This window comes from Hemitrygon akajei, chromosome 14 (assembly GCF_048418815.1).
Source record: "Hemitrygon akajei chromosome 14, sHemAka1.3, whole genome shotgun sequence".
Taxonomy (NCBI): domain Eukaryota; kingdom Metazoa; phylum Chordata; class Chondrichthyes; order Myliobatiformes; family Dasyatidae; genus Hemitrygon; species Hemitrygon akajei.
Genome location: NC_133137.1, coordinates 93,902,889 through 93,919,596, shown reverse-complemented (window position 1 = coordinate 93,919,596; position 16,708 = coordinate 93,902,889). Strand labels below are relative to the sequence as shown.

The window sequence follows — 16,708 nt, the reverse complement described above, 5'->3', positions numbered from 1 at the left end:
GAGTGTTCGGGGTAGTGGTCTGCTGCTCCGGCGGGTGCCAGGTCGCGGACGGAGACCGTGTCCTCCCGCCCATCAGGTAAGACCACGTAAGCATACTGGGGGTTCGCATGTAGAAGGTGAACCCTCTCGACCAGTGGGGAGTATTTATTGCTCCTCACATGTTTCCGGAGCAACACTGGCCCTGGGGATGTCAGCCAAGCTGGTAGGGTGGTCCCAGTGGCAGACTTCCTGGGAAAAGAGAATAGGCGCTCGTGAGGGGTGGCATTGGTGGACGTACATAACAGGGAGTGGATGGAGTGGAGTGCCTCGGGGAGGACCTCCTGCCAGTGAGAGTCTGGCAATCCCTTTGACTTAAGGGCTAAAAGTGTGGCCTTCCACACTGTGGCATTCTCCCTCTCCACCTGGCCATTTCCCCGGGGATTATAACTCGTGGTCCTACTAGTAGCAATGTGGTGAACTACATATACCTGTCTGGACACGCCCCCCCTGCTGACTGCAACTGTGGCTCCTCCCACTGACCGTGGCTCCTCCCACGGACCCCGGTATAAAGGCGATTGGAGCCTGAGCCCTGGCCTCAGTCTCCAGGATGCAGTGTGGTGGTCAATTGCTGCTTGTTCTTTCTTCCAGCCAATAAAACCCTACATCTCGCCTCACGTCTCCAAGAGTTATTGATGGTGCATCCGGCGCTTGACTCGCCGGGTCGCTGTCGCCGTGTCGCTAAGCGATGTCTTGCGTAGACGGTGTTCACCGACGGCAGGTACTGTCTTTTGAGGGCATCCAGTGCCACTTGGTAGGTCGGCAGGTCCCTGATAAGTGAGTAAACTTTGGGGCTGACCCTCGAAAGGAGGATTCTGTGCATAATAGTGGGCTCAGTCACATGAACCTCCTGCAAGTATGATTGGAAGCATGCAAGCCAGAGTTCAAAGGCAAGAGCTGCTTCTGAGTCTTGAGGATCAAGGTCTAATTTTTCCAGACGTAAAATGCTTTCCATGTTTTAAAACATCCAGCCAATAAAATTGATGCACCATCAATAACTCTTGGAGACGTGAGGTGAGATATAGGCTTTTATTGGCTGGAAGAAAGAACAAGCAGCAATTGACCACCACACTGCATCCTGGAGACTGAGGCCGGGGCGGTGTCCCCAGTCGCCTTTATACCAGGGTCCGTGGGAGGAGCCACAGGAGCAGTCAGCGGGGGGGGGGGGGGGGGGGTGTCCAGACAGGTATATGTAGTTCACCACAGTTACTAAATAGCACATCTCAAAATCTGGCTCTTTTAAAGATTTGGTGATTGATCTGATGAGAATATTCTCCAGAAAAATATCAGAGCCAGATGTTCATTACTTTTTTCCTGTTCAGAAATTGAGCTTGGAAGAGAACAGAAAAAGTGGGGAGGTAGTTCAGAGGAGAGAATGAAACACAGGCAATGATTGAAAAAGCAAATTGGTGAATTGGGCAAAAACTGGAAGCCATCTTGGTAGTTGAATCGTACGGGATGGAGATTCAGAAAGCAAGATTGAAATGGGTCTGATTAAATAGAAAGGGAGTGAAGAGGGATCAGGGACAGGAGGTTCCTGTGGTGAACTAGATATACCTGTCTGACTGCTCCTGTGGCTCCTCCCACAGACCCTGCTGACTGCTCCTGCGGCTCCTCCCACAGACCCCTGTATAAAGGCGACTGTGGGCTGCTGCTCTCCCTCATTTTCCCCAGGATGTAGTGTTGTTTATTCTTCCAGTCAATAAAAGCTGATATCTCGTTTCCTAAGTCTCAGCGTGAGTTATTGATGGTGCATCAGTTCCATAAGTAGGAGAGATGGAAGAAGGGAATGACTAAAAAGACCTATATTTGGGGATTGCTTGTAGAGGTAGGTCTGATGGCTGTAAAATCAGAAACAGTTACAGAGATAAAGGGATCAACATGCAGAACCGGAGTTTTAAATTATGTCCCAGGAGTTTAGAGGGCTAAATTTTTCCTTTGGAATATTTATTTGCAATTTATTACTGTTTAATAGTATCAATAAAATGTGATTAACTTGGAGTTAATTAGTTTATAAATGGTTGGCAGTCTTCATTAAAATGAAACATGGTTTAAAAGGAAAGTCACTTCTTTATAAAATAACCGATCTTGATTCCTGAGTGTGGATGATCCACATATGAAAATTAGAAGCTTAGGTGCTTTCAGAGTCTTGAATGTTTTAACCTCCCATCTCCCACTGGAGCTTAAAAAAAAATTACTTCTGTTATTTCGGGCATTGAGTGCCTTGGCTTTCAGAGGAGATGGCCTTGAGCAAACTATATTGAAATCTTTGAAAATATGCAAGCAATTTGATATGAGGTAAGTAGTGAACTTTGCATGATTTGGAGGAGCTAATATCTTTGGACTTGCTGTTCAAAGTTATTAGCTCCTATCGTTATCAATTTTCATAAGGAGTTATGTCTGCTTATGCCTATGTCTGGTGCAGTCTCGCCAGTGAACACTAATTGCTATGATTAGTCACCAGTTTTTATCTCAGTAGACTACTGGAATGGGGAAGTTGAACTGGAGAGGCCTTGGTGTCACTGCTCACAATGTCAACTGTTCCAAAAGATATATTTTTAAAAAACTAATGTGTGGAAAGTGCAACATTTTCCATTGCTTTGTAACAGAAGTGTATTACCACAGATGTGTATTCATAGGCATTTATCCATTCTTTAGGTACAATCACTTTATACTTCTTTGTTCAATGATAGCTAAAAAGCTGTTTATGTTCCATCTGCAGGAGATGACTGTTCCGTTCCAGTTAATGACCTGCCAAGTTACATCAAAGACAACTTTGAATCATCCCGTGTAACAGAAATAAACTGGCAGGTGATCCAGGGAGGTGCGATTGGCAGTGGATGTGGTCAGCTAGCACCCTATGCCCACGGGGAGTCTCTGTACTTTAATGGCTGTCAGACAAGACAGGCCGTAACCAAACTTCTGGATCTGACCAGGGCCAGGTACACTTCCTTTAACAAACACCTGTGAGCTTTTGCTTTGCTGGGAGTGTTAAAGCCTCTGTGACTTTCTGTGAAGTACAGCAGAAACTTTTCAAAACTACATTCAAAGGGAAAACATATTCCTGTGGTCATGATGATTTCAAAAGAAGCTTCCTTGTCTGTCTCTTGCACAAGAAAAGAACATTGAGAAACAGAATATTGCATTAGTTTTTGTGAACATTCCATGTGAAGGACAACCTGATTGGTTGACACTTACTAATGGTTATTCAGATAAATGGGCTGTCTAGGGGACTGTGTTAAGTTGAAATCAGGAAAGTAAGTTATAATATAAAATTGATATCAAGATGATTATTCCACTTCTGTGCTACAATCACTTATGGTTTGTGAACATAATATCTAAGAGTTGTTTTTAACATATGGAAGGTGGGTGGGGGGGAATCTCAGTCAAGCTGTAGAGCAACGGATCAAGTGAGTCTTGAATCTCCGTGTCCTAAATTGTATTACGGTGCTTAAGGGTGTATTAACATGTGTAGGAGATGGATATTTGGAATTGCACTGTGAGTTTTCCATTCTAGCGACAAGCCATTTGCTGAAGGAGTGATTGTGGGTGACCACCTGGGATCTGGAGCTCTCGGCTCTGACAGATCATCCTAGAACAGCCAGTAATCTGGCTCCGACTCACAGCCTGGGCTGCTCTGATGTCACCCCTTCTACTATAATGAACAGAGCTGTTCTAGGAAGCAAAGCTAGTCGCAGATGCTGGAAATACTCAGCAGAACGTGCCAACATCTGTGGGAGGAGATGCAGTGCTGATGCTTGGTTCACTAACTCCTCAGTGATAAAAAGGTTATCACCTGAAACATAAACATTATCTCTCCATCTCCAGAGATGCAATACTTGCTAAATATTCAAATCAGAGATTGATAGGCTCTTGATTAGTAAGTTGGTCAAAGATTGTGGGGAGAAGGCAGAAGGGTTGAGGGGAATAAAAAGTTAGCCATGATATTATGATGGAGCAGACTCAAAGGACCATAAGGGTTAATCCTGCTCCCATGTCTTATGGTCTTAATATTTTAGCACATTTTGCATGCTTTTAAAAATAGAGATCTGTATTTGATTTGGGCTGCTATTCTAAAAATGTTACTGAAACACCTTTTAAAACTGGTGTAATTTTATGTGTGAATACGGGCAATGAGTGAACTATTTTACAAAAGAAATTCCTTCAAACTTTTCTACTTTGTAGAACTCTATTCATATAAAATTACTTTGTAAATAAGATTGGGTAAATATGTTAAGTATGCCTTGGGTTTAAGTACTTTTCTGAACTTTGAATTCCATAATGAATGGTTCTGAGGTGTAATTACTAAATAAAAACTATTTTCTTTGCTTCTTAGCAAAATCATGTTTGTGATGCAGATTGGCAGCTTGTCACGTACAGCAAGCTGCAATATTGACCTGACAGACCCCAACATTGCAGACAAAGCCATCTTGCTACAGTACAGTTTGAACGGTGGAATTATATGGCATGTTATTGCTCAGCACCAACCAAAGGATTTCATACATGCCCAGAGGATATCTTACAACATCCCACTGTAAGTGTCCATTTTTTTGAAATCACTGCGTATAATGGTTTATGAAAGAATGCTTAATCAACAACACACTTAGATTACTTAAGTATTACTGAAATATGAAATACACAACAGTAACCAGTCTAAAATCTACATGTGACAATCATCAGCATTACCATCACGTCCCCCGCCATCAACATCCCAAGGATCACTGTTAACCGGAAACTTAATTAGCTTAACCATATAAATACTGTGGCTACAAAAGCAGGCTGGAGACTGGGGAGCCTGTGGCAAGTGACTCACTTCCTGACATCCTGAGTCTTTCCACCATCTCCCAGGCAAGACAGAAATGTGACAGAACGCTCTGCGGTTGCCTGGGTAACTGCAACTCCTGCAATGTTCAAGATGGTCAACAGTATCTCGGACAAAGTAGGCCACGTTTCCTTTACTCCCTGTACACCCGTGACTGTGTCGCCGCTCACAGCTCCAATCCGCTAATTAAATTTGCCGATGACACTACATTGATTGGCCTTATCTCAAACAATAACGAGGTGGCCTACAGGGAAGAAGTCATCACCCTGACACAGTGGTGTCAAGAAAACAACCTCTCCCGCAGTGTCGCAAAAACAAAGGAGCTGGTTGTGGATTACAGGAGGAATGGAGACGGGCTAACCCTTAATGACATCAATGGATTTAGGGTTGAGAGGGTAATCAGCTTTAAGTTCCTCAGCATCCACATCACCGAGGACCTCATGTGGTCTGTACATACTGGCTGTGTGGTGAAAAAGGCACAACAGCGCCTCTTTCACATCAGACGGTTGAGGAAGTTTGGTATGGGCCCCCAGATTCTAAGAACTTTCAACAGAGGCACAATTGAGAGCATCCTGACTGGCTGCAACACTGCCTGGTATGGGAACTGTACCTCCCTTAATCGCAGGACTCTGCAGAGAGTGGTGCGAACAGCACAGCGCATCTGTAATTGTGAACTTCCCATGATTCAGGACATTTACAAGGACAGGTGTCTAAAAAGGGCCTGTAGGATCACTGGGGACCTGAGTCACCCCAACCACAATCTATTCCAACTGCTACCATCCAGGAAGCTGTACCACAGCAAAAAAGCCAGGACCAACAGGCTCTGGGACAGCTTCTTCCACCAGGCCATCAGACTGATGAACTCACACTGATTTGAGTGTAATCTATATTATATTGACTGTTCTATTTATTATAAATTACTATGATTGCACATGGCACATTTAGATGGAGGTGTAATGTAAAGATTTTTACCCCTCACGTATGTGTAGGATGTAAGAAATAAAGTCAAATCAATTCAATTCAATATAGCTGTTCTCTACCCTAAATATTTAATTCCTCCTTCACCAGCGCAAATGGCTGTCGTGCTTAGCCAATCTATAACATGCGCTGTGGTTATTCAACCCGGCCACTCTATCAACACCACCTGGAGAATGTCCCTGTAGTTCCTAATCCAAGTCGCACACTATCCACACTTAGAAACGTGACACTGGAGCTCGCTCCCTAACAGGAGTACCTTTGCTTGAAGGACCACAGCTGTCCCAGAAGCTAGCTCACCACCAGTAGATCCCAACCATGCAACTCATGCCTGTACTCCATGCAGGAGGTATTTAAGTTTAAATTATTCATTAGCAGACCAAGGTTATGAAGGGAACCGCATTTAATTTATACCTTCTGTACATTTTCTAAACTTCATTCAGTTTAGAGCTGCTTATCACTGCTTCATTTTGTACTTTAGCTCGTTAGCACAATTTTTCCACCAGTTTGCATTGATGAAATGGCAATTGTTTTGACCAAAGCAAAGTTTAACATCAACACATCACGCTGCACCTATTATTGCCATTTTATCCGCAGTCAGAATCAGCACCACATTTTTTAATTGGATCCAATGAACAACATGTCATTGTTACTTCAATGAATTCCAGCTTTGACCCAGTTTTTCCTTTGTTTAACCCACTGGACTATAAAACAGTAAAAATATTATTTTTCTTATTAAGGTAATCGACCATTCTCCAACCATATCCAAATTTTCCACTTGCCAAGAAATAAGATTTCACATTTTGTTTTCAGTCTGGTAAAAATGTGCTGTGTTTTCTCCGAAAATGAGGTGGGTTTTCTCAATCAAATCGTGAAATTGTCAGACTTTTGGAAGCTATTAGCATGGTTTACACTCAGAAATGTGTGTTAACCCAGGACGTGGGCAGTTCCTGAGGTAAGTAGGCTCACTTGACAACAATTTATTGCACAGCTTTGTCAGGAACGCTTGAGCCCCCTAAAGGCACCCTCTCCCTGGCAGCTAGACACCGACAATTGAAGTCTGTGGTGGAGCAAAAAGTTGTTGCAGAGGAAGAGGAGGGAACCCCTAGATTTGATGAAAAACAGGTGGCAACCTTGCTTGCAACATAGGTGCCAGGAGGAAGGTGCTGTGGGCTGGGGGCAGGGTGGCAGGAGGCACACTGGAGCCTCTGTCACAAAGCTCTGGTCGGATGCTGCTCCAGCAGTAACAATCTCCACTCAAGCAAGCAGTGGCAAACAAGTTATACATTTTTACAAAACATGTCAGGGCAAGCTGCAGACTATTGAAATGGATCAAGGATTCATTCACTGATGCATGTTGATCAGCACAGGTGATTCTGCAAAGGAGAATACAAGAGTTTATTTTTGACTGGATCAACCAAGCCAACAGTTGCGACTGTAATGTCAGCTTCTCAGGAATTAGAAACAAAAGAAAACCTACAGCACAATACAGGCCCTTTGGCCCACGAAGTTGTGCCGAACATGTCCCTACCTTAGAAATTACTAGGCTTACCCATAGCCCTCTATTTTTCTAAGCTCCATGTACCTATCCAAAAGTCTCTTAAAAGACCCTATCATATCCGCCTCCACCACCGTTGCCGGCAGCCCATTCCATGCACTCACCACTCTCTGAGTAAAAAACTTACCGGTGAAATCTCCTTTGTACCTACTCCCCAGCACCTTAAACCTGTGTCCTCTTGTGGCAACCATTTCAGCCCTGGGAAAAAGCCTCTGACTATCCACACGATCAATGCCTCTCACCATCTTATATACCTCTATCAGGTCACCTCTCATCCTCTGTAGCTCCAAGGAGAAAAGGCCGAGTTCACTCAACCTATTCTCATAAGGCACGCTCTCCAATCCAGGGAACATCCTTTGTAAATTTCCTCTGCACCTTTTCTATGGCTTCCACATCCTTCCTGTAGTGAGACGACCAGAAATGAGCACAGTACTCCAAGTGGGGTCTGACCAGGGTCCTATATAGCAGCAACATTACCTCTCGGCTCCTAAATTCAGTTCCATGATTGATGAAGGCCAATACACCGTACGCCTTCTTAACCACAGAGTCAACCTGCCAGCTGCTTTGAGTGTCCTATGGACTCGGACCCCAAGATCCCTCTGATCCTCCACACTGGCAAGAGTCTTACCATTAATACTATATTCTGCCATCATATTTGACCTACCAAAATGAATCACTTCACACTTATCTGGGTTGAACACCATCTGCCACTTCTCAGTCCAGTTTTGCATCCTATCAATGTCCCGCTGTAACCTCTGACAGCCCTCCACACTATCCACAACACCCCCAACCTTTGTGTCATCAGCAAACTTACTAACCCAGGTCCCTCCATTTCCTCATCCAGGTCATTTATAAAAATTACTAAGAGTAAGGGTCCCAGAACAAATCCCTGAAGTACTCCACTGGTGACAGACCTCCATTCAGAATATGACCCGTCTACAACCACTCTTTGCCTTCTGTGGGCAAGCCAGTTCTGGATCCACAAATCAATGTCCCCTCGGATCCCATGCCTCCTTACTTTCTCAATAAGCCTTGTACGGGGTACCTTATCAAATGCCTTGCTGAAATCCATATACACTACATCTACTTCTCTTCCTTCATCATTGTGTTTAGTCACATCCTCAAAAAATTCAATCAGGCTCGTAAGGCACGACCTGCCCTTGACAAAGCCATGCTGACTATTCCTAATCATATTATACCTCTCCAAATGTTCATAAATCCTGCCTCTCAGGATCTTCTCCATCAACTTACCAACCACTGGGGTAAGACTCACTGGTCTATAATTTCCTGGGCTATCTCTACTCCCTTTCTTGAGTAAAGGAACAACATTCACAACCCTCCAGTCCTCCGGAACCTCTCCTTTCCCCATTGATGATGCAAAGATCATCACCAGAGGCTCAGCAATCTCCTCCCTCACCTCCCACAGTAGCCTGGGGTACATTTCATCAGGTCCTGGCGACTTATCCAACTTGATGCTTTCCAAAAGCTCCAGCACATCCTCTTTTTTAATAGATAGATAGATAGATACTTTATTCATCCCCATGGGGAAATTCAACTTTTTTCCAATGTCCCATACACTTGTTGTAGCAAAACTAATTACATACAATACTTAACTCAGTAAAAAATATGATATGCATCTAAATCACTATCTCAAAAAGCATTAATAATAGCTTTTAAAAAGTTCTTAAGTCCTGGCGGTTGAATTGTAAAGCCTAATGGCATTGGGGAGTATTGACCTCTTCATCCTGTCTGAGGAGCATTGCATCGATAGTAACCTGTCACTGAAACTGCTTCTCTGTCTCTGGATGGTGCTATGTAGAGGATGTTCAGAGTTATCCATAATTGACCGTAGCCTACTCAGCGCCCTTCGCTCAGCTACCGATGTTAAACTCTCCAGTACTTTGCCCACGACAGAGCCCGCCTTCCTTACCAGCTTATTAAGACGTGAGGCGTCCCTCTTCTTAATGCTTCCTCCCCAACACGCCACCACAAAGAAGAGGGCGCTCTCCATGCTCCAACTTTTCAGTCTGCTGCAAGTCATCCCTACTATCACCAAGATCCTTTTCCATAGTGAACTCTGCTATTTCCTCCGGTTCCATACACACTTTTCCACTGTCACACTTGGTAGGTCCTATTCTCTCACGTCTTATCCTCCTGCTTTTCGCATACTTGTTCATAAACCAGCTGAATGTTTGACTGAGTTTTGCAGGCACTCGCTGTTGATCCTCAGTGTCACATGGCCGGCCGTTGCACACACTGACGCCTTGCCACCTTTGTTTCACATATCATAGTTGTGAAAACCCTCACTGATGCCCTCTGCCAGCCTCCCACCCCCAAATCAATGACACAGCTGACAAACATTCGGGCTTTCAACTGAATCATCTGGAGGATTTTTTTTAATTAAAAGTAATTCGATCCATCTTTTGAGCTCATTTAATTGATAAAATACCTCTGCATTCATAACTTTTTTGCCCAAAATGCCAGTCCACAAGGCAACATTCCTCCAGTTTAGTTCTCCCTCAGCTGTTCTGGATTGAGTCAGATACCCCGGGAAAGGTTGGGTTTCCACTTAGATAGAGACCCTCACCTTTCTGCAGGGCAGTTAATCAGCAGCATTGGATCACGGTATGACAGGAGCCTCTCACCAGCTGGGGCCTGGGAGAGCCCAGCAGTGTGGGCCAGGGAGCAGTGAGCTGGCTGATCTGCCAGTTGCTCTGTAGAAACATGGGTAAGCACCAGTTGTTATTACAGTGACTACAGACGAGCACTTCAGATGTTCTGGCCCTGAGAGCCATCCAGGCTCTCCCATCTGATGAATGCAGAGACTGACCTCTTTGTCTGGGCTGCTGACTGTGATTTTAGTACAAAGGAGATTTACAAGGATGTTGTCCGGATTGGAGGGCGTACCTTATGAGAATAGGCTGAGTGAATTTGGCTTTTTCTCCTTGAAGTGATGGAGAATGAGAGGTAACCTGATAGAGGTGTATAAGATGATGAGGGGCATCAATTGTGTGGATAGCCAGAGGCTTTTTCCCAGGGCTGAAATGGCTAACACTAGGGGGCATGGTTTTAAGGTGCTTGGAAGTAGGTACTACTGAGGGGATGTCAGAGGTAATTTTTTTCACACAGAGAGTGGTGCGTGCATGGAATACACTGCCAGAAAAGGTGGTAGAGGCGGGTACAATAGGGTCTTTTAAGAGTGTCTTAGATAGATACATGGAGCTTAGAAAAATAGAGGGCTAAGTGCTAGGGAAATTCTAGGCAGTTTCTAGAGTAAGTTACATGGTCAGCACAACATTGTGGGCCGAAGGGCCTGTAATGTGCTGTAAATTTCTATATTCTATATACATACATGGAAACTTCTGAATTTAATAATGTTATGAGAGCTTGCTGGTGTAGGAGAGTCAATATACTGTGTGTTTTTAATCCAGTGGATAGTCTGCGTGGGTAATTTATACCCGTGTAGTAAAAACTACAAAGGAAATCACTTTTCATGAAAGTTGAAACAAAATATCCTCAAATATTTTGAAATTACACTAAGTAACATCTAGATCTTTGTTGCCACAGAGAGGCACGAGTTAAAGGGGTACTACTAAGATGGTGGCAACCACGTCACAATGGAGCAGGCCATGACCAGTGGGCTTTAGATCATGTGGAAGTGGTCTTGTAAGTATCTGAGTTCTGTGTTGTTATTTATCCCTTTTTATTTGTCTGCCGTCACAGACAATCTGAGTGTCGGTGCTTTATTCAGCTCATTTCCTTTCATTGCAGGACACGTAAACAAAACTACATGATGAACTTTTCAAGGCAGCACATGCTCAGGCATTACTACAACAGAAGGCGAAGGTCCCTCAGACGAAACATTTAAAGAATTACAATACATTTCTGTCATGCTTCATAATTTTAATAAACAAAGCACTGTTTTTAATGAGGGGCCAATATTAGATATAGGAATGTAATGAAATAAATTAGTTTGAAGAATATATGACATCTTTTACACACTGTGAATTGATGAATGAAGTGGCTTATATTCTTAAATGTATTGTCCTTTATTCTTTTTTGTGGTTGTGTGCTATGTGGTCTGTTGCAATGTCAGTTTCTGTGGCAGTATATTAATTAAATGTAGAAGTACTATTTACTTTGCAATGTATTTGTCCTTATGGTCTAATGGCTCAACGATTCAAACAATATCAAATGGTGCTCATCACATACAAAGCTGTGTAAGTTAAATACGTTTATATAAGAGGGTTGTTAAGTTAAATGTGGATTGCTGAATTCTTTTGAAACAGTATCTAGGCGTGAAAATAAATTTCAAACTGAGCCTGTTAAAAATATATTGAAAACACTTTCACACCAAGATGTAAAAAATTGGTATGCAATATTCCAAATAACTATAAATGCAGAATTAATGCTCTAAAGCAATTGAGAATTTTAGGAAACTAAAAATAAGGAAAAATGAAAGATGTTGGGTGGATATGCCATGGTTAACAAGATTGCAAATGATGAGGTGTTTCTGTTTGTATATTATCAGTAAAACTTAACAAAAATATTTAAAAAACTTCCATGTTCAAAAAAAGAATTTCAGAGTTGGAAATTTTAATAAAAGGTGGTGAATTTTTTGTGAAATTGAGTAGTTTGCCTTTTAAAGCCTTCAACACCATTAGGAATAACCGTGTATTGCAGTTTAAGTGTGTATATCCTAGTTGAACATTAATATTGTTTTAATGTAATTCCTTACTCCAGCTGTCATTTGTGTTCTCTGGCAGTAATTCCTTGGTGATGATGTTTATTGAGTATGATAAATTGGTGTTAATTGTGTTCATTTTGAACAGTTTCGACTGATTGAAAGCTGGGTCATGTTTGTAACTTCTGAGTGGAATTGTGTTGTACTGACCTAGCATAGCTATAACTGCAACGTGACATTATCTAAAATTAGATAGAGTGACTTAATATATCACTATATTATTTACTGAAATAGATCAAAACTTCCCTTCAATAAAGCTATTATCACTGATATTAATTGCTTTATGGTGATCATTTTGCAGTTAGTTTTTAAACTACTTTATAATAGTGACTGTACTTAAAAGATACTATATTGGTTGTAAAGCACTTTGGAGCATGCTGAGGTTTTACAGAAATTAAATTTCTTTGCGTTTTTTTAAATTTTTCTATGTATTTTTTGTAAGCAGTTTAAAGATCCTGACTCTTTTCAGTAGAATAATTAATGTCAGAAGGAGTTCTGAATTGTATCACTCATGTGTCAATTGTATTGTAACCATTATGACACCATTTTCTTCAGAAATAGCTGCTGATGTGTTGCCTAATCACTTGAAAAATAAACCAAAGAACTCTCAAGCAATGCTGGGAAACTAGTATCTTTTGATAAATATGAATTGCATTGCCAACTGTATCAGCGAGGGAATTGAAGTTGGTGACCTTCAAGTGGCTGTTAAAGATTTTGCTAACAGAAAATACCTGAAGTACTCTATGTAACAGTTCAGGCAGAGCATATGGAGCAAGAAAAGTTAATGGTTCAAGTCAAATCTCTCTGCCCACACATACTGCTTAACTAGATGAGCATTTCCAGCAATTTCTGTGTCTATTTCAGACAGACCACTAGCGTAACATGTTAACCTCGCTAAGGCCCTTATTTACTTTATTAAAGTAAAGATATTATTCATTTCAGAATCTGTTTTAATCCAGGAAGCAGGTACACATCTGTAAATTAAAATGGATCTTAGAAATGACAATTTATTGTACTACATATATGTAACCTGGCTACAGTAAATTATCATGATTGTAGAGAAGTGACAGGAGTTGATGCTCCTGGGAGAGAGAAAAGATTAAGGCAAGATGGGTGGAATGGGACATCTCTAAGAGCTGACATATATTTGATGGAGTGAATGGCCTAGGAAGTCTTGTGAAAATCACAGTAACCTCTAAAATAGAAATTTATTTGATGTTTTCTATCATTTGTTTCAAATTGAAATACAGTTAGATGTAATATATGTAGTATTTCTTCTGACTGCCAACATACCTTTGGCAAAAGTAACCCAGAAATCTGAGAAGATACTATAAATAGCCACTTGTACAATTTGACCCAGAGGTTCTACAAAACATTTTCCAATATTGATGCAGAAAATTAGGAGAAAACATGTGAAAACTCTTTCTCACAATGCTTCGGTTAAAAAATATTAACAAGAGAATTTTAATTCTAAATTTAAGCTGAGGATTTTGAACACTTAAAACCTAATACCGTAGGTTACAGCCATTCTACTCTCCTGCACATTTACTCTCCAGTATTGCAGGCCACAATTATAGTGCAATATCAGTGGCATCAACATGAGTGATATTCATATTACAAAAACACACAGGCAACAGAACGAGCTGTTTACTAATTATATTTATTGAATGTATTTAAAACCTTTTGAAATATGTATATAGAAAATATTGAAATCTTAACCCTTCCACTCTCTTCCAAATACAAAGATTTCTTATGTATTTCAAATGTTATTGATCGTATATTTTCAGAAAACTAAATGCCACCATGACATTTAAATCAGTGTAAAGTTTCAACAGTCTGTGAGCGCACTTGCACAATCTAACCAAGAGATCTAAACTTGCACAATCTAACCGGAAGATGTATCTGAAAATTTAGAATGTCCACTTACTTTCTATACCCTTTCTGGTTTTACTCATCTGTTATTTCAGAATCGGTGATTTTAGTTGCTGCAGTGCACCTGCACTCTTCCAGCAAGATTATTGGTTCTTCTCAGCTTTGGGGTCTTGGAGGAGGCTTAGCTGAGTGCTATGCTTCAGGTTCAACAGAAGTTTTGTTGTCCATTCAGATATTGCTGATTCCTTGGGCTGCAAATTGTTCAAGTAATTGGTTTCATTGCTGGAGGCTTCCTATATAATGGATGGTAAGTAACAATAATAATAACAGGGGTAAATAACCCTTTTGCAAAGCTTTCTTTATTGCATTACTGACGTACATTCTTAATCAGATGATCCGTGCAAAGAGTAGCTTTGAAACATGATATACAATGCATTAAGTCAGTCATTTGACAATCTAGTAATAACCGGATTATAAATGTCATTGATCGTGATAAGGCAGCTGATATGGCAGGTGCACACCATTTAATGCATGTTGTTCTACTGCAACTGTATTTAAATAGACATGCTTTTTAAGCCATAAACCATTAAGAAGTCTAATTGCTTGGACAGAAGACCTTAACATGAATTGGAGACTGATGTTCGTGAGCAAAACATGAAAATTAGAAACTATTTGTACATTTCCAATTTCAGGTCACAGGAAACAAGCAAAAGCTGCTATATTTTATTGATAATTTTTGTTAAAGGGAATCTCTGCTGTTTCTGGGACAACTAGCACAACAAACACAGCAGAAAAATATAATGAAACAATATGCAAATATTTCCTCAGTGGAAATATAGTAGCCCCTCCGCTAATTACAGATTCATGGATGTCAATGTGAAATACCTGCTTCATGCACTGTACAGCTTATTCTCGCTTTTACAGAATTTATTACGTTCAGAAAATAACCTTCCAGATAGACTGGAAAGCTGAGTGTGGAGGCTAGGGTCAGGTTGGTTTCACTCGTTCTCTCATCATGTTCATTCCTCTCTCCTGTGGCTGTTACCTCTGCGATTTTCGTGGTGGTTTTGCCCGCAAATATGATGAACTGAGATCGAGGCTTAGAACTACTCTGACTGCTCCAGGGAGCAGATCTAAGGACTTAATGTGGTTTGGAATGCTGTCGTTTCCTCCTATTATTTGCATGATGTGTTTTCTCCCCTCTTTCTCTCCACACTGGTTATGGTCTCACTGTTTGTTTAAAATTGGGTTCTTTGGGTTTCTTGCTTTGTAGCTGCCTATAGGCAAACATATCTCAAGGTGTATAATTTACACATTCTTTGATAATAAATGTACTTTGATGTTGATATCAGTGACATTTTTAAGAGAATTATCTTACCAAGATATAAGATAGCTCTCACCTCTGGTAGAGAAATTAATAGCAAGAGGAAATAATCTTAAAATGCAACCAAGTCTGGGACTCAACACCTCCCTTCGCAATTGTACCCTTGACTTCTGGACCAACAGCGTGCAATCAGCAAGGATATGCATCAGCACCTCTGCCATGATTATTCTGAACACTGGGACTCCCACAAGGCTACACCCTCAGCCCGCCCACCGTCACCACACTACTCCTGTATACTCAGTTGAGTGGCCAGATTCTGCTCTAACTCCATCTACAAGTTTGCAAATTGATACCACTGTAGTGGTCTGTGTCTCAGAGAACGTGAAGGAGGTAGAGAAAGCCTCAGTAAAACAGCAGAGCTGGTCATTGACTTCAGGAAGTGGGTGGCACACATACTCCTGTTTATGTCAATGGCGCTGTGGCTGAGACAGCTGAGAGCTTCAAGTTCTGAGGAGTGAACATCACCGACAGCCTGTCCTGGTCCAGCTATGACCAAGAAAGCTTATACTTTTTCAGGAGACTAAAGGAATTTGATCTATCCCATTTAACCTCCACCATTTATATCGCTGCGCCATTCTATCTGGATGTACCATGGATCACTATGGTAACTGCTCTGCTATGATTGCACAAAACTGCAGAGTCGTGGATGCAGCTCAGTACATCAAAGAAACTACTCTGTCTACACTTCCTGCTGCCTTGGTGAAGCTGCAAGCATAATCAAAGATCCTACCCAGCCTAAATATTCACTTCTTCCCTCTCCCACTGGGCAGAGATTTAAAAAAAACCTGAAAGCAAATGCCAGCAGGCTCAAGGACAGCTTCTATCATGCTGTAAAATACAGTTGAATGTTTCCCCAGTACAATAAGATGGAATCTTAACTTCACTGTCTAACTTATTAACTTGTACCTTACTGTCTACGTGTTCTCTGCACCGGTTACACTTTGTTCTGCATTCTGTTATTGTTTTCACTTGTGCTACCTCCAAGCACCAGTGGAAATATCAGGAAGTAGTTTGCAAACAAAGGGCTGTTTACCCCATTGTTACTCATTTCTTTTTAAGGCTTTGATGCTGAGTCAATAGAACTTTAAATTTTTAAGAGATTGTTAAGGGCATTTAGTCACAAAAATAGATTTTTCACGGATTAAATATATTGGCTTCACTAGTAGATTTTTTTGTAGGGTTTAAAAAGAAAATATTCATATCTTAATCCATTTGTCTCCAATCCAAAGCATGGAAGAACCATCACTAACTCCCACAGTCCCTGATGATCCTGTGATTTCAGTCGCTGAGGCCAGCATGCGAGCAGCCTTCAGGAGG

The 16,708-nt window shown here is 41.4% G+C and overlaps 1 protein-coding gene and 1 long non-coding RNA gene across 4 annotated transcripts in view; one reads left to right on the top strand and one right to left on the bottom strand.

Moving 5' to 3' along the window:
• LOC140738799 (reelin-like) overlaps positions 1-12,407 on the top strand; it is a 302,475-nt gene extending 290,068 nt beyond the window's left edge. For both annotated transcript variants that reach the window (XM_073066646.1, XM_073066645.1), the window contains exons 62-65: positions 2,759-2,978; positions 4,373-4,570; positions 10,959-11,057; positions 11,163-12,407. In XM_073066646.1, coding sequence (XP_072922747.1) covers positions 2,759-2,978; positions 4,373-4,570; positions 10,959-11,057; positions 11,163-11,259 — 614 coding nt within the window. In that variant the 3' untranslated portion in view covers positions 11,260-12,407. The remainder of the gene's footprint in view (positions 1-2,758; positions 2,979-4,372; positions 4,571-10,958; positions 11,058-11,162) is intronic.
• Positions 1-16,708, bottom strand: part of LOC140738800 (uncharacterized) — a 72,079-nt gene that overhangs the window by 37,883 nt on the left and 17,488 nt on the right. The window contains exon 2 of one of the 2 annotated variants that reach the window (XR_012101458.1): positions 14,063-14,300. This is a non-coding gene — a long non-coding RNA (uncharacterized lncRNA). Of the gene's footprint in view, positions 1-14,062; positions 14,586-16,708 lie in introns of those variants that run through there. The other variant, XR_012101457.1, reaches the window with a different exon arrangement.